This window comes from Vitis vinifera, chromosome 15, assembly GCF_030704535.1.
Source record: "Vitis vinifera cultivar Pinot Noir 40024 chromosome 15, ASM3070453v1".
In the NCBI taxonomy this organism is placed as follows: Eukaryota; Viridiplantae; Streptophyta; class Magnoliopsida; order Vitales; family Vitaceae; genus Vitis; species Vitis vinifera.
The window spans coordinates 17,976,174-18,002,861 of NC_081819.1; the positions used below are offsets into that span (position 1 = coordinate 17,976,174).

Consider the following 26,688-nt stretch of genomic DNA (forward strand, 5'->3'; position numbering starts at 1 on the left):
CTAAGATTTTTCTTTTTTCTCGTTTCAAACACCGTGCCCGCTTCTTTGAAGATTCCAAATAATAATATTAAAGCACTAAAATTCAAATTCTACCAACTCGTCCACAATCCCAGGAACATATATCCAAATCCCACTACCCTCCGGATTCCCATGATACGTAAAACCTGAATGGGAAGAATGATACAAGTTGAGAAGATAAACATGCCTAACATTGCTGGACCTAGAAATAATACTAGTATTTGTTGTGGAGAGATCTCTTTTTAAATAAGCAAAAACAATACTTCATACGTTATTCAATATTTCAATAACTTATTAAATAGCATATCATATTTTCATCTAGGTGAATTTTATTGAGCATCAGGGCAAGGCTTTCCCAAGAATTCCAGATGTCTAGTAAACTAGAAATTCCATGAATATGTAGGCATCTGACTCATACAAAGCTAAAAAAATGGTTAAGGAAAATAAGACGCCTAAAGCTAATGACCAATCAGTATTTACTATCATAGTTGCATTTAAAAACCAAGAATTGGGTGATGAAATTTAAACACTTCACCTACTCAAGCTACCTCATTCGAGAATAAGTCAGGACACAAATGTTGGAAGTCATTATCAGCGTCTGCCAGAGGAAGAATTGTCCTCCATCTCCAAGTGCATTTCCAAGTCAGAAAAAGAAAACATTTGCCTGCAAAAGAAAACCACAGCATAACCAGAGAAAATCTCTGCATCTATGCTCAATAGGCAATTTTTACATGAAATTTTTGTTAGAAACTCATTTTGTAACACTCTAGCAATACAACATCAAAACGCCTGATAAAATCTTGGGATTCTGAATGAGCTATGCCCCCGGAATAAACTACATAAGGTTCAGAAGCACTAGGCAAATCAAAACCAATGGTAACTCTTCATACGCTATCAAACTAAATTTCCAATAACAATATTATTATAAGGCAGGAGAGAGAAGAAAATAGAAACTGCAAGACTTGGATAGAAATATCATACATATCAAAATGGGGGCCAGGTCTTGCTAACCAATATCAACATGACCTTAGCAAAACAGGACCCACTGACGAGCGCAGCATTTCACTAAGGGCTACCTGAACCTCATTTGACCCATGTTCACAGCCTATTAAACTGGAAAGTAGTGGGAAGAACTGAGCCAAGTTCCTCTCAAATGATGTGTCTCCCAAACCACAAACAGCCTGGAGAGTTACCACAACAAGAGGTGCACGGGTAGCCAATTCCCTTCGTTTCCCAGAACCCAAAGGGATCAGCCATCTGGGCTGCACACCTAGAGATGATTCGGGTATCTGTCCTGAGCGTGCAGTTTCAACATAGAATTGTAGGACCTCATGGCAAAGGTCAACCAGGTAGGACTCCACTTCAGCCTCTTCATAACTCGGAGGTCTGTCCAGTATAAGATTCTGTAAGAGTGTGAGGCAAATCTGGTAGGACTCATTCTCAAGGCGTAATAATGGGGGATCTTGCATCTGTGTCATGGACCCTAGCTCCTGTAGCTTTGATCTTAGTATGGTATTGCTGTTTATCTTGTGAGCATGGGATGCCACATCATGCATCGCATTGAAGAGGACTATGATATTTTTTGCTGAAAGTCGAGGCCTATACATGTTGTAGATCTCCATAACCGCCTGTCAAATTTAATTAGAGAGTTTATATTCATGTTGAGAAAATTGAAACAGTAACATAAATCGTAATGCGGTAAAATTGAAATATATAGTATAGCTAGTAAGATATTCTCTCCTTGGATCATTACAAGTTTCTCCAAAATTCAAATAAATATTTATAAGGCTAAAAAAGACCAACTTATTATGAATGTCAGACCTTTATTCCTGTCATTCTCATTCAGGAGGCTTCTTATCACTTCACTCATTTCATCAAAAGCATCTTGCCCAGGAGTTCTATCGATATTATTCTTGTCTTTGTTTGTAAGGATCTAACTCCAGAATAAAAAATGTCTTACAATGAACTTGACACCATTTGGCTTACCCCAATAAGCCAATATGTATACCTTCTAACTAGGTAATAAAGCATAAAATTAGCGAGCTCAGACATAATTGGCAAGCTAACAGAACATGCCTAGGGGTGGCAATTCATGTTGGTGGGTTGTGTTAAAGTTCAAGTAGTTAACTAAATAGATTAACCCAAACACGACACAAATAATAATTAGGTTAGAAACAGAAACTCAAGTACTGTTTAATTATTTAACAGGAAACATGTCATCTAACTCATTTAACCCATTTAATAATCAAGTCATATTTAATAATTAAGTCAAGTCTTTCATGAGTTTATATGATTAACCTCTCAACTTGACATGTTTATAACTCAATTGATCTATTTATTCAAAATCAAATTTTAAATGAGTAATATATGAATTAAATAGATTAGAATTATAATGAGCTAATCAACGTGATTATTAAATAGGTAAAAATTCGGGTCAAATTCATGCTACATAGGTTGATCCAAAAAACAACCAATTTATAAAATAGGTTACATAGGTCAACAAGAATTTGACCCAAACACGATTACACTTAACCCAAACCCACAAAAAATGTGTTGGCTTCGAGTCATGTTGGTGAATCGTATCAAACTTTTCCACCCCTAAACATGTCATACATATTTGCTATAAATTCATCATAGGAAAAAGGACATAACATCCAAAAAAAGAAACCTACCTGAATCAGTAAAAGCTGAACAGCAGCTCGGCACTTGGCATCAGAAACAGCAGCATAAAGACGGTGTGACTTCAGACCCTCTGAATCATCATCAGTAGTACCAGACCCAGCAGACTCCCCATTACTTTGCCTACTTGAAGATTCTTCAAGATTCTGGACCATGCCGTCTCCATTAACAATATAGGAGAAATCCGGAAGTGTTGCATTGGCTGCTTCTTTTAATGACAAAACCACTTCTAGCCATTTTTCATCAGAAAAGAGATCCCCAGCACTACTCATCAAACGGACAAATGCAGCAATTCCAATACCAGCAAGGCTTTGGTGAGGACGCTTGATGAAACTAACCAACAGCATCATCACTTTCCTCAAAAGTGGATTGACAGTATCATAAAATTTAACAAAAAGATCTACAACTAATTGGAGGGCCAATGTGCATGTCTCATAAAGCCATGCATCTTGATCAAGCTCACCACTGTCACCATCAAGCTGCCCAGACATGTTCCCCCCAGAAGGATCAATAGCATGCCGAACATAGTCAAATATTGGAAAAAGGACTGATTCAAACACTCTTTCCCACAGAGGAAGAGAGAAATGATGACCATGGTTGCGTAAAGTGTCAAACAGCACTTGTAGGGCACTCTTTCTGATTTCAGGCCTTGGGTCAAAGCTCAGTTCTGACAGCCCTGCACAGAGAAAAGACAGAAAGTATCTGATTATAAAGAACAAAAAGAAAAAGGCAAATGACTGAAGATTTCATACAGCATGTGTACTCAAGTCCAAAGAACAGGTGCATTAAAAGGTATTAAGCATGTAATCCAGTTTGAAAACTTGAGCTATACAGAAAAATGCTTTCTACCATGCAAATGCCAATTTATGCATTTTCTTTACCAGCCAACAGGGGGAACCAAAAATAGAGATGATCATCCCTGTCTGTCAACTCTCCATTGTCATGTTTCCGATCTTTTCCTGCTTGAGGTGAAGATGGAGTAATTTTCCCAGGAGCTTCCTTGTCTCTGTTCCTTGATGAGGAGCCAAGATCACCTTCTGCAAGTTTTGCCGCACAGAACCGAAGAAAAGCAATAGCATTCAGACTAATCTCTTTGTTGAATCTACTATTAGTGAATGCAATTAGGCAATTTACACAATCAGTGAATGTCGTGGTCTCAGTTTCAGTAATGTAGGGGAAGTAGTCTCGCACAATCTTCTCAATTATTTCAAAGGCCAGGAGTACTATGTTTTTATGATCATCATAAGCTGCTGTTGTGAAGACCTGAAAAAAATATTCACATTAATAATCTGTTAACATAGCCATTCACCAAATAAAATCAATGATGAAATCAAATTGAAGAACTAAAATCACTCCCTCACTTGCATATTCTTTAATAGAAAACTACAGATTGGACAGATTTCAATACCATGAACATGCTCTTCCATCCTGATTTAACGTTATTGACACGGGATAAAACCATTTGAGAGACACATCTGATGATTAATTCTCGGATTTCAACAGCACTACTCTTACGCATAACAATGACAAAAGGCTTCATAAACTCATTCTGAAAATTATAATTTGCCAACTCTTCCCTCTCTAGGAATTTCATTGATAACTGGCGTAAAGAGTCCATTGCAAAAATGGCAATTGAAAGGTTCTCTGAACAGCCAATGGTTACAAAGAAATCTGAGAGTACATGCCAGATGCTTGACCACACAAGCCTGATACGGTTCATGTTATAGTGCCTGTGTAAAAGAAAACAAATCACTTAGAATTTTAGCAAAATTTTTAATAGCAGCTGACAAATATAAATAATAAATGAAGCACTAATATGGTATGCTAAAACATGAACAAGACAAATTGAGAATGATTCATACGCAATCTCAACAATCTTTGTAAGGCTAAAAACTCTTGGATCAGATGCAGATCGCAATTCTTCTATAGAGACCTTGCAGAGAGCCTTAACAAAGTCAATTATTGCCTCACTATTTAATTTTTGACTTCGTGTGAATATCCGATTCATTTCAGAGCTTCCAACTTGTTCCAACATATTTAAGTTGGAGACCAAATTATTCATCTGTTCAGATGTAACCACCCCAGAAGCATTGCCACCAATACCAGCACTATCATATGAACCCCTTCTCACAGCTGCGGCAGCATATTGAATCTTTCCAGGTCCCTTCTTTTTTAGAACTGGAAGGATGGTTGACTTGGCCTGTTTTGATTTCTCTAAATCATTCTGAGGGATTGCAAAGAAAGTAGCATCTGGGGGAGCACCCTCTCCCAAGAGATGCAAATGCTCAAACCGAGACACACATGTCAAAATATGTTCCCAGGCCTCCTGTAAGTAGTTCCCATCTTCATCTGCAATAGTAACTATTGCCTGTACAAACAAAGTAGAATGCCAAATCACAATCACAACTTCAGATTTAAAAGCAAATGGTCATTTGCTTAAAATTCAAGAATTTATCGCTCACACCATAGTAAAACCAAATTATAAATAGCATATATGTCATCACTTGTTAAAGATCTCTTAACACAAATCATAAAGAAATAATTCTTTCTCCATTATAAATGTTGAGGGCATGGGTCTTAATACATTTATTATCTACATAAGTAACTCTCTCTACTGGTAATTTCAAACACGCCAATTGAAGAAAACAATTACCTGGCCAGTATTTGCGTTAGCCATGTTCAGTTCCCATTCATTCGTGGACATTAATTCATTTCCTTCCACAATTTGTCATCTATCATACAAATCTATCCTATTCCCTCCCTTTTCTCAAGTTCTTAAAGTATCAGTTGGTTTTCCCTTTTTCTTCTTTTTAGCCTGGGCTCTCACTATATCAGTTGCTTCCAGCACAATATAGCATGCTATTTCAGCTGAAGTAGTGCACACTCTTTTCCTTAAGATAACAAATCTTTTCTATGAGGGAACAAATTCAAATATGATTCAATTTCCAGAAGACCAATAAATTGATTGGCCACTACCCCATAATAATGCCTTTTCCAAAAGATGTTGCTAGAAAGCAAAAGGGAGCCTGTTAGATGTCGATAGCTGGCCTAATCATGAAGATGAATCAACAAGATGGTTATTAACCATAACATGCAGCATAATTATAGAGTTTTTATCCTATTAATCCAGTGTTTATTATCACCTTTGTATCCATCTCTATCCAAACAAAGTAGTGTTTATTAACTTCAGAATATGGAACAAAGGATGTCCAGATTTTTTGTAGCAGGTCTCAATTCTGAACAGAGTAATATTCATTAAAGTGTGCCTCAACTTCAGAATAGGAAAAGAAAAAAGGATGCCAAGATTCTTATAGGTTGATATGATAGCAGTATGTTTAGTATTCATAGCAGTATGTTAAGTGGTAGTAGAAGTATGGTCAGTGGTTGCAGCAGTATGTTAAGAAATATAAGTAGCACCAGCAGGATATTTAGTAAAAACAGCAGCAGTATGTTAAGTAGTAGCAGCACTCACTGTATGTTTAGTAGTAGTTTACTGAAAACTGCACAGGTGGTAAAGGGTTGGGAGCATGGAATAGGTTTCAGACTGCGGAGTTTAGTCATGTAAGCTTTTCAAGCATTGTGAAGTTAAAACAGAAGCAATGTTACTGAATATACAGAAATTGGCTCTAATCCACTCTTCTAAGGCATGCTCAGATGACAGGGGATTGAGGAGGGAGCGGGGAGGTTGCAGACAGTAAGCTTGTCATAAGGTTCAGTTTGGCCATGTAAGCTTTTGAAATTTTATGGCTGGATCATAAGATTAACAGATGAAAACTAAGAGAGAAGTGATATATTATATAAAAAAGTGGCTCACAAAAAAAACCAATATTAATAATTCCGATAGCAGTAGTAGTAATGGGGAGACCTTGATGTCTGATCTTCTGTACCAAATATATCTCAAATAAAATAATGACTATTGATGGTTTAAGCCTAGTTGGCTCAATATACATTGTTGTCCTATTACCTAATAGCTTAGGCTTTTGGGTCAAATTAGTAGCTCAACATGGTATCAGAGCATTGAGCCTCAAGGGCTGATGAGTTCAAACCTCAACCTTGTTTGCCAAAGGCAGGCTGCCCATAAGGGTGTTAGGGCTTTATGACAAGTTCTTAATATACATTATTAGAACATTACCTAAAAGCTTAAGCTTCTAGGTCAAACTGGTAGATGAAAAGTAACAAAAACTACAACAACGATATTAACATTCTACACTTTGGTATAAGAGAAGATGGTAGTGAATGTATAATTTTCTACCTCTTTTTTTTAATTTGCTCAGATTAATATAACCTTCTATTTCCATGCAACACAAGCAATTTTCATTTACTATGAAAAGAAATCAATGATAAATCAAACCTCTTAACAGAAAAACTCAAGTAGGACCGCTAACTAATTCAATTTTAGCTTATTCCCAACCTCTACAGCATTTAAGATAGAATGTAACAAGAAACTAACCTTGATGGCATCTATGTTTTTTTGTTTGATATCAGCAGGTGAGTGGAGGGAGGTAAACTTTGCTAGTGAAGTCACAAAAGCATCTCTATGAGTCTTCATGGACATTACTGCAGTAACATGGATTGCACAACGAATGCCTTCAAGACATTGGGCTATCACTATTTCGTCATCACTTTGGTCAAGCGGAACACTGAAGGCAGCCAACATGGGAGCCCAGCATACTTCAATCATGAATCTAAGGATCACTACATCTGTTGCAGCATAATAAACTGACCTACAAATTTTCCAAAGCAAGTAAACATCGAGAAGAAAATCCAAAAGGTTGCTCACACAGCCAGCATACACAACTCAACTTAGGGCATGTAAAACAAAAGATTGATGACTGCACCAGCATGAAGTGACCTGGCTTAATTAAGCCATGCTGCAAAGATAAGAGGTGACCAAAAAGTATTCTTTTGCAGTAGAGAGGGAAGGACTCATGGCCTCAGTATTACCATCATACATGGAGCAGAAAAGCAAAAAAAAATAATTTCTATAGCCAGTCCCTCATAAACTAGAATAAACTGAGTTCAGTTCTAAGCTCTGCTAAAAATAGAATTTTCCACTGGTATCCTAGGGCACGAAAAGCATTTGTATTTTGTTTTTGTTTTTTTTTTTATAAGCAGGCAAAGCATTTATAACTGAAGCACAATAATGCATTATTGATCTTACTCAGATTTGCGAGCTTTCTCTTTGAACTGTTCTTGCATGTGCCTAATAAGATCATCGCTGGTCTCCATATGATTGTCTTCCCCTCGCTTACGGATCACAATATTTAGAATACTGTCCAGGCCTAAAATTCTGTTTGCATTCATAGACTGCTTCTGTTGAGGAGCCAAGTCATCTTCTTTCATTTTAATCTCATTTCTTGATATCCGTTCATACAATGATCTCATATAGTCCTCAGGTAAATCTTTTCCGTCATCTATGCCACGATTGTTTCTTATAAAATCATCAGGCGACATCTGCATATTTTAATGACCAAAAAAAAATTAATAATAAACAGAAATTCAGCAAGTTATGATATTAAACATCTCATAACTTCAAATTAAATTTTTGAGTATACCTTATTCTTAACCATCGGGTTATGAGCATCGGTATTCAGCATAATAACAGAATAAGCAAGGACATAGGCTGTGTCTGCACTAGTGAAAGCCTTTGGATTACATTTGCAATAGCGTTCAGCAAATTTTTCCATAATTCTATCAATCTTCTGTGCCTCACCAGGCAACCTAAAGCCCTGTAGAAAAGTTCTGATTGCCTCATCAAACTCCATATTTTGAAAATCAAAGGAATCCACATATGCATGCATCACTTTCAAGGATAACTCTTCCCTTTCCCCAAGATAATCACCAATCAAAGTCTTATTCAAATCAGATGCATTTTTAAGGAAAGCTGCTATCTCCTCTGGTGTGTTTCCCACCTTATTTGCATTAATAAGGAACTCAATTCCTTTTTTAGGCTTCCGATTGAAAAGAGCTATACCTTCCTGCCAGGAATTTTACATTAGATTCCATGAGAACTGGGTAATTGAAAGAACAGAAGATAGTACTGCTTGCACCCAAAAGGTTGCCTTGCATTTACCTGAAGTTCGAGCTTGTAAGCCCGTCGTTGCTCAATTGTTGAAACATCAGAAACTTCACCTGAAGCTTCAGAATGAGAATCAGATCCTTCGGCAGGCTCATCCCCATTCCCATTTGCCACAGGAAGACTTCCAGGTTCTGGGCTGTTCTCAACTGCTTCAATTTTCTTTGTAGAATGAGGATCAGGAATGCGCAACTGTTTGTTCATCCAGTCTCCCATTGATTTCAAGATAGCAACTAGGCATCTCATAGCTTCAAGTTTCATGGTCACTTCTTGAGGTGGTAACAGTGTAGTGGCAACGCCTGGAGGGACACCTTGAGCAGTTTTAAGAAGTCCATTGACCATTCTGGAAGTAACAATAATGAAGTGAAGGACACCAACCCATATAAAAATTTAAACCTTAGCCAACTCAACCATACTCAAAACCATTAGGACAGAAGAAAAACATTGTAACAAAGAGCTTTGCCACCAACTGAAATTTTTTACAACCAGAAGTGCTTTTGTATAATTGAATATTTGTATCAACAAAAAAAACCAAACAGGACATACCTCTCGAATATGTTTGATGAATTGACATCACAATCATAATTGATGAATATGTCTACTAAAATCTGTGAATCAACACAGAGTTTCTCTAGAAACCGAAGCACTATCATCTTCTGCTGAAAGTTTGGTTGAGCAACATTTTCCAGAACTCTTAGAACAATCATAGGAAAAAATACTCCAATTTCTGCCTTCAATCCAGCTCTAAATCTTGACACCAGACTAATGAAAATGGAGCAAGAAAGCTGGAAAACAATCATAAGAGTCGAAGCGCTGTTCTTCAACAATGATAGACACAAATACTGCTTAATGGCACCTAAGAATCTGTGTTACCACCAGCATATCCAGGAGACCATGATTAAAATTTGAGGACTCCATTAATAGAAAAATAATTCTAAACTAACAATAAGGAGCACATTTAAAGAGCAAGAACTTTCAAGAAATATAGCATTAAATAAAATATAGAAGTCATATCGAAATGTATGCTATTGTTCACTATAGGCACATGAAATGATAAGATGGACATACTCAAAAAAGAAACGCCACGAACCAATCTATTGCCTACCAACTAAAACAAATTTCAGTAAAAACAAATTTGTACAATTTTCGGTCCGTAGTACTACTAGTGATTGAAAACTTATTTTGAGTTGAGCTATCAATTTTCTTTTTTTTCTTTTTTTTTTTATAAATAAGAGAGTGTATTAATTAGCGTTAATAGCATACAGAAGTACATAGGTTGTATACAATGAGCACCAAAATGCTAAACAGAAAAGAGGGGAACAAAAAATGCTCCCTCCCTCAACAATGACCCAACCAATCTATGAAAAATAGATTCAACCAGGCATCAATCAACTAGGGAAAGACAGGGAACCTACATCTTCACAATAAATAAAGCAAAACCAGGCATGACAAGTTAAAGGAATAGCAAAGAATAATAAGATTATAATAGCATGCAACTCCGCATCACTGAGGATATTAACATCTATCAGAGTTATAAAAAAACAAAACCATTCTCTCAATATTACACAACAAAAATTCAACCCTTCTTTCAGCAGAAAAAAAAAAACTCCAAATTTACTTTTTAGTCTCTATTAAAACTTTAAAAAGAGATATTTTAATTTTTTTTTCAATAGAATACCAAAAATCAAAAGGCAAATCTACTTTTTCCAAAATAAATCTCACTTGAATCAACAATAATTTTTTTCTTCTATTTTAGTTTTTTTTTTTTGGACAATATACTAGGAAGCACCTAACAAAAAGGGAGCACACTCTACGTACACAGGTGGCATACGACAGGCAAATGAATAGAAAAGAAAACTAAACTAAACAAGCCAGCCACCATTAAAACCCACTGATCAACAATTAAGGCCCTGTAAAAACGTCCAACAATGTACAATTCTCCATTTCTACTGAGGCATGAGATCATTCCAATAGGAATTTAATGCAGATCTACTTCAATCTCAAATAAGGCAGCTCTTCCGCATTGAAAATCCATCTATTACATTATCTTCACGTTCATCAATAGAATCATAAGGTGGCCATGCACCAAACGTCCTCTCAACTCTTGTCCAAAACCCCAAGCTTCTGCCCAATAGATCTTCCACAGAAAATGGAAAAGTCCACTACATCTTAGAAATTGCTTATGATAAATTCCACAACTTTCTGGTTTTATTACAATGGATTAAAATGTCATTAGGTGATTCTTTTTCTTTTTTTCTTTTTTTTTGATAAATATATGTGATTGGCTGATTCTTCACTTACCATACAAAGGCTATATCTATAAACCATCATTCATCCTCTCCTTATGAGAGTATCTATAGTTCGAATCTTCCCCTATATTGCTTCAAGCAAGTCCTCATATAGCCATGAGAACCCCACATTTCTTTGGCAAGGAAGAGGTCATTATTCTCAGCATGTAGGAATTGTAATACGATTTTTCACCTGCAATCATCCATTCTTATCTTTTTTTCCACTGTATGTTGTCCATCCCTGCTTCTTGTATCGGCTCTTTCTAGGGCCAACCTATGGCAAATTCCTTAAGGTCACCTAGAGGGAGCCAAGGTGCCCTTTCCAAGTCTAGGTTGTGTCTCTTGAATCTTTTAGAGGGTCGGCCCAGTGTTTTTGGGACCATGGTTAAGAAATCCCTAGAAAGGTTTCTGAGATCTCCTGCTAGTGGGGCTTCTAATAACTCTTTGGTGTACTTTTCGTCGATCCCTTCCTAAAGGTGACATGTTTAGGTCGAACAAAGTGGGTTTCAGGAGTTGATGAAGCACTCATGGCAGAAGAATTAGGTTTCAAAGGTTGGTTTTCAACACCACCCCACCTTTTCTCCTCCTTTTTCTCCTACTGGGTCGCACGATCTCAATATCGTACTAGCATGTTAGTTAAAGCTAAGGCCTTTGGGCTTTTGGTTTTTGGTCGTGAAGAATGATACTCCAAGATGGAAGGATGTTGGATCTTACGAGCACTGTTGCAAAGGGGTCCTTTGGGTAAGGAATTGGTGGTCAAGGCTGAGGCAATGGAGGCCTCTAAAGCCATGGAGGCTTGTTGCATTTCGGTGGGGAAGGAGCTTAGCTTTGTTAGCCTTCCCAATAAGTTTGCCAATCTCAACAGATTTTTGGAGTTGCCAGTGGCAAGTTTTGAAAAGGAAATTAGTACCCTTCTAAGAAAGATGGAGTCAAGAAAAGATTGTAGGGTTAAGGTCACAGGGGGAAAGAGGAAAATATTCTCGTCTACTCATTTGGACTGCGAAATCCGAAAACTAGAATGCTCGGTTAATTACAATTTACAAGTGCTCTCCTCTCTCAGTCAAGGGAAGGGGCAGGAGCAGTGGGTTTCCAGCTCTTTCAATATGAGCTCACTTCTTTGCTCCTAGCTTGGTTGAGGGGTTTTCATTGCAAAAGGGCTCATGGGTGTTTTCTATTCCTACCTAGGCTTTAGATGTTTCTTTTGGTATTGGTTTTGGTTGTATTACGGTCTTTCCTGCCAGCGATAATTCAGTTTTCTAGAGTGTGGTGGTTTAGTTGTTGGTAGCATGGATGAAAATTTCGGAAAAAATCGACAAAATTTCGTAAAATTTCGTGTTTTAGTGACCAACGATACAAAAAAACAGCATGAAGAAATATAGGAAAAAATCGGCAAAAATTGCCAAAATATCAGCTGGGTCTGATTAATCGGCGAAATTCTCAAAAAATCGCCGACAATTGCAAAAAATCACCAAAATTTCACCGATTTTTTCAAAAAAATCAACCTTCAAAATTCAAATTTTGAATTGCAAGGCGCATGACTCAAACCCTCACCCAGCTGCCCAAACAAGACTTTAGAGATCCCCACTCACCATTGGACTACCTTGCCATTTATGACACGATGTGCACTAGAATTAACATATACAAATACCGTGATAAAAACAAAATATTTTAATAAACAAATTAATTTTAATTATTTTATTTTTAAATTTAATTCAATTGCACACTAAAAATATAAAAATTATGGTGATAATTGTCTTAACTTTTTTTTTATATCACTTATATATTAATTAAATATAAGATATATAAATATCAAAAACAATTATACATATATATCATTTATTTTATATCATTTAATACAAAATTGAATTAAATAGATCATAATTTTAATATTAAATATATTTTAAAATTAGACATATTATAATTAAATATCACAATATTATTATGGAATAATATTTGATGTAATTTAATAATAAATGTACTTTTATAAAATTCATATTTTTTTATTGACGCATACGATATTATTATCAAATATGATAAAGTATATCATACATATATCAAATTTTTTAACATAACAACTTTAAAATGTCTACTATACTTCCAATTACATTGTTATGATATTTTTCTTACATTTTCATGAGTTTTGATCAATTTTTGGTTAACCAAAAAATTTTTCCAAAATATCTATTGATATATCTCCGATATATCCGTAAAATCAAAGTATCAATATATCCGTGATTACCGATATTTTCATCAAAGGTTGGTAGGGTGGTTTGTTTTCGCTTTTCCCTTGCTTCCCTTTTCTCCCTAGCTAGCCTTTTGGCCTTTTTTGTATACTTTGTGTGTACTTTGTTGCACCATTTTGTCAACATTTTTTAATATATTCTATCATTTACCTATAAAAAAAAAATCCCTACTTTTTGTACCTTCACAAAATGATTTTTTTTTCCTGATAAACAACAAGAGCATGTATTAAGAAGCACCAAAAAGAGGTGTATAAAGGCTATAAACACAAAACATCACAACACAAGCACCAAACAAATACAAGGTTAGCCTATAAAAACAAGCCAAGTTATCCACAAGGAAGAGCATCTGAGAAATCCAAATAGAGGGGTTCTTTATTTCTAATGGACCATGAGGCCACTCTAATAATAATTTAATTAAGAACTTCTTCATTCTTTGATCTACGAGCTCTTCCTCATTGGAAGTCCTTCAATTACATTATTTCCAAATATACCAAAATAAGCAAATTGTTTTTAAAAATAGTTTTCTACTCTTAAAAACATAAAATTGTTATCTAGATTCAAAAACACATTCAGTAATTTCTTGATAGGAAACATATTTTTGAGAACTTATTTTGAAACAAGCGGTCTTTTTTAGAACATATTTTAATTGTTTTCAATTGTTTTACTTTTTTTTTTAATAAATTGTTTTCACTTGTTTTCGTTTGTTTTCTAGTGGACTGTTTTAAAATATGATTGTACAAATATGGAAAATTATTGAAAATAAAATACCATGAATAAAAGTTATTTTTAAGAATATTTGGAAATACAAAAAACAGGTTGAGAACATTCAAAGTTCCCAAACAAATTTCTGATCTAGAACACATCAAAGAACTGTTTTTGAAAACATTCCCAATCAGGCCACAGTATCTTCTATCATTCTCTAATATAACTAAGAACAAGTAACGACCAGCTTCCTTTTGATGCATTTCAATCTTGAACCATCTGTCATAGTCCTTCATTTCTCCCTTAATCAGTTTTTCCCCCTCCACTTACACTAGAGATCAAGGGTCTCCCAAAGCCATCCTAATACCCCTCTTTTCATCTTCATCCATCTCTGATAGCCTTCACCTCTTTCCACCATCAGCACCCCTACTTGCCCCTTTACCCATATGGAGCGAAGCTCAAAGGACTTAGAATCAGTAATGATCACCATCATGCTCTCCATACTCTCTCTAATGCAAATTTAAGATCCTAAACTGTCTTATCCAGAAATGTGGTATATTTTGTTTGTTTCCCTTTCAACAACCTGATCTTTCACCTGCTATGTTTCTTTTATTGCTCTCAAGAGCTTTCATTTTCTATCAAAATCAAAACAAAAAATAAAGGAAAAAACTCCTTAGAGACCTAAAGGGTCCCATTTTTGCCAATGCACAACCATCATATTACCATCAATGTATTGAAGATGATCCACAAAAACCTACCCATCAAAAGCTTATAGATTCAATACCTTTCATAATATATCATGTATTTACATGCCCTATATAATAGGCATTTTTATTGCTAAAAGCAATCATATTAAAAGCGCCTACCAAAGGGTGCGCAAAAGTATACACGGTGTATACAAGGCGCCTAAGGCCAAAAAAGAAGAAGGATACACAAAAAAACAACTCCTTACAACTCAATCAAACAATAAAAGAGGTTGATTACAATAGTAGATTTGCAAGACTTTAAGATAAGATTCAACAAACCAAGACTTCTCCATGTCTGTGAACATATCTAAAGGATTCATTTTTCCACCTTAATAGCTTCTCTACAACATGAAGATTAAAACAAATCAATGAACATTTTCCACATATGACATCTAAAAACAGCAATAAACCTAACATAACCAAGATCAGCCAAAAGTCCTCATTTCTAACTAACAAACTACCTATCATTCCAGTAAACCAACAGGCATCAGCCTCCCTTAAAATTCCTCAAAGACAAAAAAATCTTTTCCATACAAAACCTTGTTGCAAGTTTCTTTGTGAAAATTCTACTTCTATCAGCCCAAATGCAGAATTACCAGCACCTCCTGAAAAATAGAATACCATCTTATTTTCTTTGGGTGGAGTGTAGAACATCAATTTAAGGAAGGGAACTATCTACTTAATTTCTGCCAAAAAAATGCACTCTTCCAAATAGCATAGGCTAAAAGGCAATTATCGAAGATTTCAGGAGGTTGTAACCTGGCTCACTTGACTTCTAGCACAAAGTGCAAAGGGAAAGGCACTTCTAGCACAAAATTCAGAGGGAAAGGCATTAGTAAATTCTCATTTCTCTAGAGCATTTCATTAAAAGTCACCTTCCTATGGAAACTCTGATTAAACCAAATGTTATCCCTGTATATGAACCTTGGATTTCATAAACAAATTCAAGGAAAAAGAAAGTTCATGCCAGGAACTTTGATTACAAAATAGCAAGTTTCCCAAAGAATCAGAACAACACATAGAAAGAGAAATTCAAGACTGCACACAGAAGCTTCAAACTTTGTAGCATAACGATTTAGCTAAGTGCAAAGACAAATATTAACTAATCTCTAGGTTAAAGATCTAACTGAGAAGTCAAAGACAAATGTTAACTATTCTTAGTTGACCAAAAGGCAGCTCTGTTCATGCAGCCTCTCATTCACAGTGAGATAATTCAATAATCATAAAGTTGGATTCATTAGTGCATATCTACTCTAAAGAGAAACAAGCTAACTGCTAAATGGAGCCATAATGCACCAAGGATATTTCTAGATCAAAACAGCACACTGTTATCTGTCACCATTGCATCTAACTCCACCTAGCAACTTTGGCTACTTTTTACATGAACTAGGTCAATAAATTTATCCTTACATTTCACTACCTGCCCACCATTTGCCTTTACCTCCTCAGAGCCAAATTGTTGATTGCTCTCAGCAACTTTTTGCTCCCCTTGAACCCAATCTCCCCACTCCCATGATAACGTGCTAACCAAAAGAAATAACTTCAGAACAAACTGATATATGCCCAAGAACCCAGAAATGAGAGTATGCTAGTACATTGACAAACGACAGGATTATCTTTTTCTTTCTTTCTTTCTTTCTTTTTTTTTTTTTTTTGATAAGCACGTGATATATATATATATATATATATATATAAACAAACAAAAAGGATTTACAGAAAGAGATACAACAAAAGCACACCAAAGTACATAGGAAGTATGCAAAGGATACTAATCAAATAAGGTTGACAAACAACAGGTCAAATCTTCAAATCTTAAGATTCCCATTTAATTCCTAAAATGGCTGATGTTAAATAACGCAAACAAAACATTGAGGACTTTTGATTATGCCAAGATTTTCCCATATGTAATCTCTACATTTATTTCATCCAGAGGAGGAATTAGATCAACAATAATACATATATAATTACATACTTGTAAAAAATATTGATGTGCAGGCTATAAGTTGAGCGAGAATACATATACAATTATGTACTCCTAGAAAAAAGTATTGAAGCATAGGCTGCTGCTTCTCAATGGTTTAAAGGACCACACTCATCACAAATTTAACAATAAACTATTGAGAATTGTCAAACAGAGGAAATTCACGTACAACTAGAGAATTGAAGGCTAAATAAAAACCCTAAAATGCAATCTATAAGCATAAAGGACAAAAGCCACGGAAATTTTCAAAGGATAGAGCCATAGTTAAGATTAACAAACCTTTCACTGGTCCTAAAGATAGCACCAGCATTCTCCAACAAAATCTTTAATAACTCCAAAGCCACTATCTTCCCTCGCATCAATTGAGGATCTGCCAAGGCCTCCTTGGGAGGCGTCTTCATGGAAAGCTTACATAGCGCCCTAAACACCAAAAAAGCATCCCTCCGCAACTTATTTCCAATCTGAACTTCCAATTCATCATCTCTCTCCCCCTGAATGTCTGCCAACTCACCTTTCCTCCCTTCCAATGCTGTCTTATACATACTGATCTCCCAATACTTAGCATCCAACATATCCTTATCTGTTGAATCCAACAAATCAGCGGGATTCGTCGTCTCCACTGTCGTAGTCTCGAACGCCCCATCATGGGCGCCCATTGCCCCCTTCCCTGGTGTCGCTGGATTCAAAACCACGTCAATGTCCTGCATAATCTTGGTGATAAATCCCTGTACAAACTGAGTCATGGAGCTGTCCGCATCCGATTTTTCTATCGGTTCCATCAGCTCCGCCACTACGATTGGTTGAATCGGAACAGTGGACGAGTCCGCCTCCATTCTCCTGAACACAATCACCAGCATTTGAATCAACGATGCCTTGGCCGTAGTTTGATTGACAACGTTCTTGCTCCCCAAGTAAATATCATAACAAGTCCTCACAATCTGCAACAAGCAATCTCCATGAATTCTCAGCGACATGGACGTAACCGCCGATAACAGAGTCTTCAACACCGAAAGCTCAACTCCATCGTCGCCCAAATCGTGACATTTACACACTGATTCAATCAATTTCGCAAGGAGATTTGATTCGGGGCCGCCGGAAGGGTCGGCCTCGCCACGTACGTAGCCGTGCACGATCAACTTCTGAAAGCAGTCGAGGGCCGGATCGGCGATCTTGAGGACACCAGAGGAGGCAGCGGCAATGAGCGGATTGAGAATGGATTCGGACTCGGCGAGTGAGTAATGAAACGGGCCGCTATGAAGCGGTCCGGGAACGGAGGCTTCGGCATCATCGGAGTCACCGTCGGCGGTGAGGGACTTCTCAGGAGAAGTGATTCGTTCGAGAACGAATTTACACTCATTGACGAGCTTCGAGTGCTTGCGCCAGGAGCCGTTCTTGATGATCTTCTCTAGGGCTGGAGAAATGACTTGTCCTAAGCGGGAATCGGCTTCCGAAGAAGCCATTCCCGAGATTAACTGGCTAGGGTTTCAGATCCGAAATCGAAATTAATGAGAATTTGATTTCCTGAGCTCACCTGCCTCGTCAATGCCGTATCTAACCAGCGAAACGACGTCGTTGCAGTGTTCCCAACCCGCGGAGCTGTAGTGGAGAAACTCAGAGAACAGAGTGGAGACGACAAAATGGGCTGTAGATTTAGATCTTGTAAAAGTCCAAGTTTACTCTGTATAGTGAAATGACCAAAAGGCCCTCATCTATTGGCGCAATGGCAAAGTCTAGAGTTATGTTGATTTCAGGGCTGTTCCATGCTGCCTACTGACAGTGACAGTGACTTTAAAGGTAGATGGCAGAATAGTAAGAAATTGTAAATGATAGTGCTATTTCAGGTATTTAGAGTTCCATTTTTTAATAATGCCCCACAGCTATTAAACGACGTCGTTTATATGCCGACGACGTCGTCTCTGCTTTCGGTTACGTCCCCGGTTCATCGATGACGGTTATCTGCAGCAATAGCATCATTAGGTGTCCCCCAATGAATTTGTTTGAAAATATGTTGTTTTAAATTTTTAATCAAACTGTTTTAGCAGTCGATGTGATAGAAGGAAGAAAAGGTCTAAAATTGTGGTGGTATGATAAGCCAATGCTTACTTCCAAATGACAAGTGGGAATATATTCATATTTATTAATAATATCAATAATTAAATCGTTTTTTTATAAATTTGTTAGAGTGTTTTTAAAATCTTATTATTCAATTATGTGATATTTTAACTATTTTATAATTAAAATTATTAATTTAAATATAATTATATTGTAAATAATCATTTCATTAAATGTAAAAAAAAATGATAAAGGATAAATGTATCAACAATCCATCTAGGTACATTCATTATCTTCAAACTCCCATCAAATGGGTGGTTTTATTAACTTCAAACTTTCAATAATTACTGTTAGATTCCGAAGTTCTAATGGATTTTTACCAAACACCTTAAGTAATCCATACATATATAAGATAAATAGTATCAACCTTAGTGGTGAACATATGATTTAAAGTTTGGGGAGCAATTGGTAAGTACGTGTTATTTTTGCTATACTTATTTTGTTCACTATGATTATACATGTTAATTAGGTTATCTGACAATTCATTGACAATGGATGGCAATCGGAACAACAAGGGGGTAGTGGGTAGGGGCAAGTCGAGAAGAGGGTTGGGAAAGGGATTTTTAGAAGCTTTGTAGAAGAAGTTTTTAGGAGATTTTTTTTTTGTTTTTAAAAAAAAAACCTACTTGACATCACCTTATTTTCTTTTAGAATAAAGAAAGGGATCGACAATTAGAAAGAGATGAAGTGACAAGATTTTTCACTTTTGTATGTATAGGTTACTGATAGTCCTAGTAATTGAAAATGGAATATACGAGAAAAAATAATAATATACATGAGACTTTGGGGGGCCCAGATGTATATATTTTTTAATGTTACCTATAAAAAAAATACATGAGTTGAGGGGGCCATGGCCCCCTTTGTCCCCCTCTACTTAACCTTATGAAGCAAGGTAAGTTCACAATAGAAACTATGATTGACTTGAAGGTGCATTGCAAATTAAGAATATAGTAAACTTGAAAGAACTTTGAATGGGAAAAATGAGTATGTAAGTAATTGAAATTTTTGTCTCTCGATCATAAATGTTCTTAAAAACCGCAATAAGTCAATATATAGGCAAACGACAAATAAATATAAGAATTGGCAATTTGGATTTAACCGACAGAGCAAATAGCTTGATTGATTCATTAGTTGTTGTACATCAAATGCATATGTAGGTGATCAATGGGAATCTATATGTCAATTGATTAAAAAAATGTTATTTGAAGTCTAAAGTACACAAAATGCACCTCGACAGATGAAATATAGTTGGTTCAATCAACTACATTGTAATTACTAAAAACCAATCTAGATCAAGGTTGAGAATCTTCAAGAAAAACGTCATTAACGTCATATAAATTATTTAAAACATACATTGAAATAATTAAAGTTAGTTGGATAAAAAATAAGAAATTGTCCAAATTTATAAAGACGTGATCAAATTAAGGTTAAGAAATGATGATTTTCGTAAAAGTTTAAGTGCATAAAAAAATTTAATGACTAAGTGTACCAACAAAGACAAGCTAGTCTTTATAAGAACGTGTTTAGTAGTGATTTTATAAAGTATTTTTAATATTTGAAAATTTTTATTTTTCAAATATTATAAATATTATAAACACTTTACAAAATTATTGTTAAATACACTCTAATTTCTCTAATACTTGAAAAAAAAATTTTAAAGTATTAAAAATGGACACTTTATAGAATCATTGTTAAACATACTCTAAGAATATGTTTGACAGTAATTTTAGAAAATGTTTCTACATTTTTTTTGGATTTGAATGATAAAAAATTTTAAGTATTAGAAATATAAAAATACTTTATAAAATTACTATTAAACAGACTCTCAATATTTATATATATTTATTTTTATTTTTTTCTTATAAAATAGTTTTATTTTTAAAAAGCTAAAAAAATCACAAATTTCAAATATTTTAATTTTATTATACCTTAAACAATTATTATTTAATAAGCATCTTTTTTATTTTTCCATAATTTTTCTAATTTTTTGAGAAATTTTATATCCAAATTTATTTCTAACATATCCGTAAAATCCGACTATCTGTACCCCGAACGTGCGTGCAGTAGAGTGAAGAAGAATCCACCAATCAAAACCCTAGTTATCCTTTTTGTTTGCTCATCTGTCTGATAAAATTTTCATCTGGGTAGATGAGAATCAATTTTCCCAGATACTTTACATCAGAAAAACCTAGAAAATCTATCTTTCTACTTGTCTGACTGTCCGAAAAACCCAGAAGAAAAATCTAATTTATCAGCATTTTTTGACATAGTTTTCTATTTCAGCAACTGTCATCTGCTTGCCCTTTTGATATAGAACCCATTTCCCCATGTATTAATATTGATTAGATTCCAAACGACTAAATTAGTTACAGATTCATGATACCCCCCTCAGTGAGTCTTTTACCCTCTTTCATGTTCTGAATTTGATGTTACCCTTGTTCAGATTTGCAATTTTAGTGGTCGCCCCATTGTTAGTTTCTCTGAAAACGTCAATTTGTTAACCTAAATTTGCTTCTGTATGTGTTTGGATTTTTTGCTTTCTTCATGGGTTCTTTTGCTTGTATTATGCTGTCTAATTCATACCCAAAGTGTTCATTCGGTGATGAAATTACAAACACCCTAAACTGCCATTTCCCAGAAAAGTTTTTCTTTCAGACACCAGTTAATGTTGGCCATTCCAGGTTAAATTTTGGACCAGTATTGGTTGGAAGCAATGTAGAAGAGAAGGGAACAGTAGAGATGGGAGAAGGGGAGAAGAAGAGGTATAAGTGGATTGAGATAGGCCCTAATATTACAGAAGCCCAAAAAATGACCATATCTCAAATCTCGCTGAAGATGACCAAGAGATGTAAGGCCCTAGTGAAACAGATTATATGCTTCTCCCCTGAAGAGAGAAGTTTATCTGATTTGTTGGCTGCATGGGTGAAGATCATGAAGCCAAGGAGAGCTGACTGGCTCTCAGTTCTTAAAGAACTGGGGAGGTTGGATCATCCATTGCTCCTTGAGGTGAATTGTTTCCTTGTTAGTTGCAAATTCCTATTGAATGAATATAGCTTAGTTAGTTTTTAGTTGAGCTTTTCTCTTTCTAAATGGTAATTGAAGTTTTTAACATTATATTCTCGCCTGTATATTGTGTTTGGCTTTCCATTTGAACATTATGATTGCTGTTTGGTGAACTTCCATCGCTGCACCAAAACCACGATACCGTTGTGCACTGTATGTGGTACAAGTTTTATCCTATGTTAGTTGGATTCTCTTTTCAGAGTTTGAGTTGCTTGTATCCATTACTTGAATTCATCTCTATTTTACATGAAATTTGATTAAGGAATACGTATTGTCCTTTTCTTGTTAAGAAACCTATTATCCAGTTCATCATTTATCCATATGGTTCTTTCATGTATATACACATACCTAAACTTATAAATTATATTTAGAAAATTAACAAATTTCCACACGCACCATTGAACTATCCTTTTGTTGACTTAGAGAGCTGTTGTTTCCAAAACCCTGTTCTTCATGGTGGAGTACCAATCCAGTGTCTGTTGAATAAATTACGACTTTTTTTTCATTGTTTATGGAAACAATTACCCATTTCCCCAATATCTTTTGGCGATGTTCAATTTTGTGATGGGACACAATTGAGCATTCCTGTCCATCATGTTTTTATCCATACCTTTTTCTTGTCTGCATGTTTCCTAATCTCATATCTATAAAAATGGCAGCACCTATTATTTCTTTCTGCTTCTGCCCCGCTATTAATAATTGCAATTGATTATTTCAATCATTATTGGATGGATCAGGTTATCTGAGAGGTCCTGTTCATTAAGAGTATATTGTTAGACTAAATAATTCCCTAAGGTTTTGATTGTTTTTGGACGAGAACACTTTCATGAACAAACGCATCTCATAATTATATTGTCAAATTCAGTCATTTGGTTTCTTGCCTAGCAGTAACTGGTACAATAAGTTTGTATTTCATAATTCCTGATATGCTGGACTTATTTTGTGGATCGCTTCTTCTTTGTTTCAGGCTTCAAGATCTTGTAATTCAGTCTAGGTGGTCCAAACAATGTACATGCCCTTTAGTACTTTAGGAGAGTCATATGATGGAATCCAGCTTCGATTCCTTGTTAGGGTGTTTGAAATGCTGTCGAAGGACAGACAAGCTTCTCTATCAGCTATGGGTAGTTCTATACCTTTTGGTGGTTCCTCATTGCCACTTTCATTCATCTACCATGTCTAATTCCATCTCTGGGCCCTCATGATTCTAAGCATCATTTAGTCTATGATATTCCCCCAGTTTTGTTCTCTTTCCTCACCTTCCTTCAATTCTCACATTCTTCTACCAGTAGGCTTTCTGTCAGGTTTTATATGTTTGCCACTGAATCAACATGACTTCTTACTACACCAAGGGCAGCAACTGACTTTTTTAAACCCACAGAATAAATTAAAATAAAAACCGGAGTTTTTCCCCTCCCAAAGGGCCTCTCGAATCTGACATGGCTGTTTAAGAACATGGGTTTTATCTGAAGGGCCACTGGAACATATAATTTTAATTGCAACACTCTACAATTATAAATGACTTGATTACCCATCCTCCGCCCTGTATGAGTTGACAGTTCAAAAACCATGTCTTCAATTAACACTAGAAATGTACATGCCAACTTTACATTCGAATTCATTACCTTTTATGCTTCACCTATCTGCTCACCTTTCCATGCAATTTCTTTCTGCCTTCAAACTAACAACCAATTTTTACTCCTGGATTAAAAGAAATATTCAAGTTCTTTTGGAAGTTTACCAGTTGGGAGGCTGGTTCCTCTTTATTCTGTGGCTAAGGTCTTTGACAATAGCTTGTTTGCCTTATTCTTCATTCATCCATAGAATGCAGATATCCCTACTCATTAGGGGCTTAATGTGGTTAAGCGAACTGCCATTGTAGAGAGTTTGACATCTCACAGTTTGGAAGCTTGTTCCACCTGGGGTGTCCCTGTTAAGTAATTAAAAAACATCAAACTGCTCATTCTTGTCTTTGGAATGGGAAGGAGAGTATTTGGAATTGTGAATTCACTGAAATCCTTGTTAAATCTTTATTCTAAAGGAGAAGATTGATAAGCCTGTAACAGCCATGGTTTTTTTCCATGCTCATCTTCTGTAATATTCGGCCTCCTATTATTCCTAAGACATCTGGACTTCTTTGGATTTAATCATACTGAGGTGTCTTGTCTGGTGGTAAATACGATGTGCAATTGCAAACAAGGACTTAGGCAGAATTGGTCTATATGGATCATTTGAGCAATGTGCTTATTTTTACTCATTTCTTCACTAGCATTTTTATTTTAAAAATTTTTGTTAGTTGACTATTTTTCTGTTTCACATGAATAAGGTCTCACAGTGCCATTGAGCTGCATTAGCTTCTGCTTATATGTGAATTGATGTTTTATCCTTCTTTTATTTCAAGTTTCTGAAAATTTCCAAGAACTAGTTCTACTTCCATAGGTGGTTGATGCTGTACCAAAGAGCAAGTTATACATGCAAAACAGGATATTAGAATGTGTTTCTAGAAGATGCAAATGATTAACATTTCAAAACCAAAAGTTGTTAGAAATATGCACAACTTTGGCAGTAAATCTCAGGGATGCTTGGCAATCTATGAATAAGTTTTCCATGAAACATTTTTGTTTTCAACTAAACAATGTTCATGAAGAGAATACTTTAGTATTTTTGCATAGCGACACACTTTTTCATGATAGTTTTGGAACTATGAACTTGGGCCTAGAGACATCTAAGCAGCAGGTAAGGATTCAGGTTTTCATCCCCAAATGATTGGGACATATAGCTTTATGTTGATATTCATGAGGTGTATTCCAAGATCAATATCTAATAGATGGAGCTTTGAAAGTACTAAATTCTTCTGAAATAACTTTTTGTTTATTCAAATGAAATACTTTGTATTATTTACCTCTTACTACCTGAACTGAAGTCATTTTATTGGTGCTTCGATTAGGTGGCAGAACTGGCCCTCCTAGAAGAATCTTTTGAAGCCAACATTCGAGACTATACCAAGATAATTGATGGTTATGGAAAGCAAAACAGGCTGCAGGATGCCGAAAATACCCTATCAGCCATGAAAAGAAGAGGCTTCATCTGTGATCAAGTAACCCTGACTGCCATGATTAACATGTATAGCAAGGCTGGAAACCTTGAGCTAGCTGAAAAAACATTTGAAGAGATCAAGCTGCTTGGCCACCCATTGGATAAAAGGTCCTATGGTTCAATGATAATGGCCTATATCAGAGCTGGAATGCCTGATCAGGGAGAGATTTTAGTGAAAGAAATGGAGGCCAAAGAAATTTATGCTGGAAGGGAAGTTTACAAGGCATTGTTAAGAGCATATTCCAATACCAGTGATGCTGAAGGGGCTCAAAGGGTCTTTGATGCTATTCAATTTGCGGGTATTTCTCCTGATGTTAAGCTGTGTGCTCTCCTTATAAATGCCTATCGAGTTGCAGGTCAAACTCAAAAGGCCCATGTTGCATTTGAAAATATGAGGAGATCTGGTCTCAAACCTAATGATAAATCTATTGCACTGATGTTGGCTGCATACGAAAAGGAGAACAAGCTTAACAAGGCATTGGACTTTTTGATAGATTTGGAAAGAGATGGTATTGTTCTTGGGAAAGAAGCTTCAGAACTACTGGCCGCCTGGTTTCAGAGGCTAGGGGTGGTGAAAGAGGTGGAACTTGTACTAAGAGAATATTCTGCAAAGGAAGCCAGTTGTGAAGTTCACCCTTCCTAGCTCATCTCCAAGCTCTTTGATGACGCATCTCCATCAGGACCAGCCTCACCCGTCCATGCATTCTTTGTTTTTTTGGCTAAACTTGGTAAGATTCTCAAAATAATTTCCCTATCAGCTTGGTAGATATGGTCAAGAAAAACAGCAATCAGTTGACAAGTTTACTAATGTAACTGGGGTTCTCTTCTTGATGCAGAACTCTAGGTTTTGCCCCTGTAATTTTTGTAATCATTTTTGTTCCTCAACATTTGCCCAGTTAAAGAGTACCAACAACCTGTAGGCTTGAGCTTTGTAAGGAGAACTCTACGGCTATGCAAAAGTACTTATTGTTACATGAAATGTAAAGTGCTTCTGTCTATTTTTGGTTTAGCAGTTTTCCTCTTCTGCTTACGCAGTTTTGCATATGAAAAGCCATTCAAAAAAATTTGCCCCTTTTGCTCCCATTGCCTATGTACGCGCTTTTGTAAATGGCATTATGGGCCTATTAGAGTTCGTTTGGGCCTACAATTTGTTAATCCAATCTTGGGCCCAATTGCAAACATGCACGCCCTTACCAAGTTTTAGGCTATGGTTGGTTCCTAGAATGTACCAAGAAAAAAATGTTAAGGCAAATAGTTTTCTCTTGTTAGATTTCACTATAGAAAATATAAGAAAAAATAAAATATGATTAAAATTAATTAAAATTTTATATATTTTTAAATTATTTAATTTTTATATAATAAAGGGAAATAAGTAAAATGAGTTTTAAAAAATATATAAAAATAATTTATTGAATTTAAATATATTTTTTATTTTCCTTTCATCTTTTTTTTTTTTCAAAAACCAAGCATGGTGTTAAAGTAAGAAAAGGAAATGAAGGAGAAGGAGAAGGAGAATTAGAATCATAAGGAAATGGAATGTGGATTGAATAGAAATTAAAATTAAAATTTTAATTGATTTTTTTTTATAAAATTAACATGATGAAAATGATTTTTTTTTGTGTTATTAATTAATTATAAGAAATGATAATGAGTTTTCTACATTTATCATATCATTCTTCTAAAAAAA

General features: G+C 35.5%; 2 protein-coding genes across 3 annotated transcripts; one reads left to right on the forward strand and one right to left on the reverse strand.

The window, feature by feature from the left end:
* Nucleotides 1-791: 791 nt before the first annotated feature.
* Nucleotides 792-18,369, reverse strand: LOC100250634 (brefeldin A-inhibited guanine nucleotide-exchange protein 2). Its single transcript, XM_002279660.4, has 11 exons — nucleotides 17,013-18,369; nucleotides 9,320-9,637; nucleotides 8,771-9,116; nucleotides 8,253-8,675; nucleotides 7,859-8,151; nucleotides 7,148-7,421; nucleotides 4,560-5,065; nucleotides 4,106-4,427; nucleotides 3,579-3,960; nucleotides 2,691-3,373; nucleotides 792-1,646 (listed from the first exon to the last, which is right to left on the reverse strand). Exons 1-11 carry the CDS (start codon nucleotides 18,191-18,193, stop codon nucleotides 1,035-1,037), a joined length of 5,340 nt encoding a protein of 1,779 aa, XP_002279696.1. The 5' UTR covers nucleotides 18,194-18,369; the 3' UTR covers nucleotides 792-1,034.
* A 2,511-nt stretch (nucleotides 18,370-20,880) lies between these two features.
* LOC100243847 (pentatricopeptide repeat-containing protein At1g01970) lies at nucleotides 20,881-26,010 on the forward strand. 2 transcript variants are annotated; one of them, XM_019225400.2, is made up of 3 exons: nucleotides 20,887-21,236; nucleotides 21,527-21,851; nucleotides 24,853-26,010. In XM_019225400.2, exons 2-3 carry the CDS (start codon nucleotides 21,585-21,587, stop codon nucleotides 25,642-25,644), a joined length of 1,059 nt encoding a protein of 352 aa, XP_019080945.1. In that variant the 5' UTR covers nucleotides 20,887-21,236; nucleotides 21,527-21,584; the 3' UTR covers nucleotides 25,645-26,010. The 2 variants fall into 2 exon arrangements, with proteins under 2 accessions (XP_002273719.2, XP_019080945.1); XM_002273683.3 differs by having other exon boundaries at nucleotides 20,881-21,851.
* The last annotated feature ends 678 nt before the right edge of the window (nucleotides 26,011-26,688 follow it).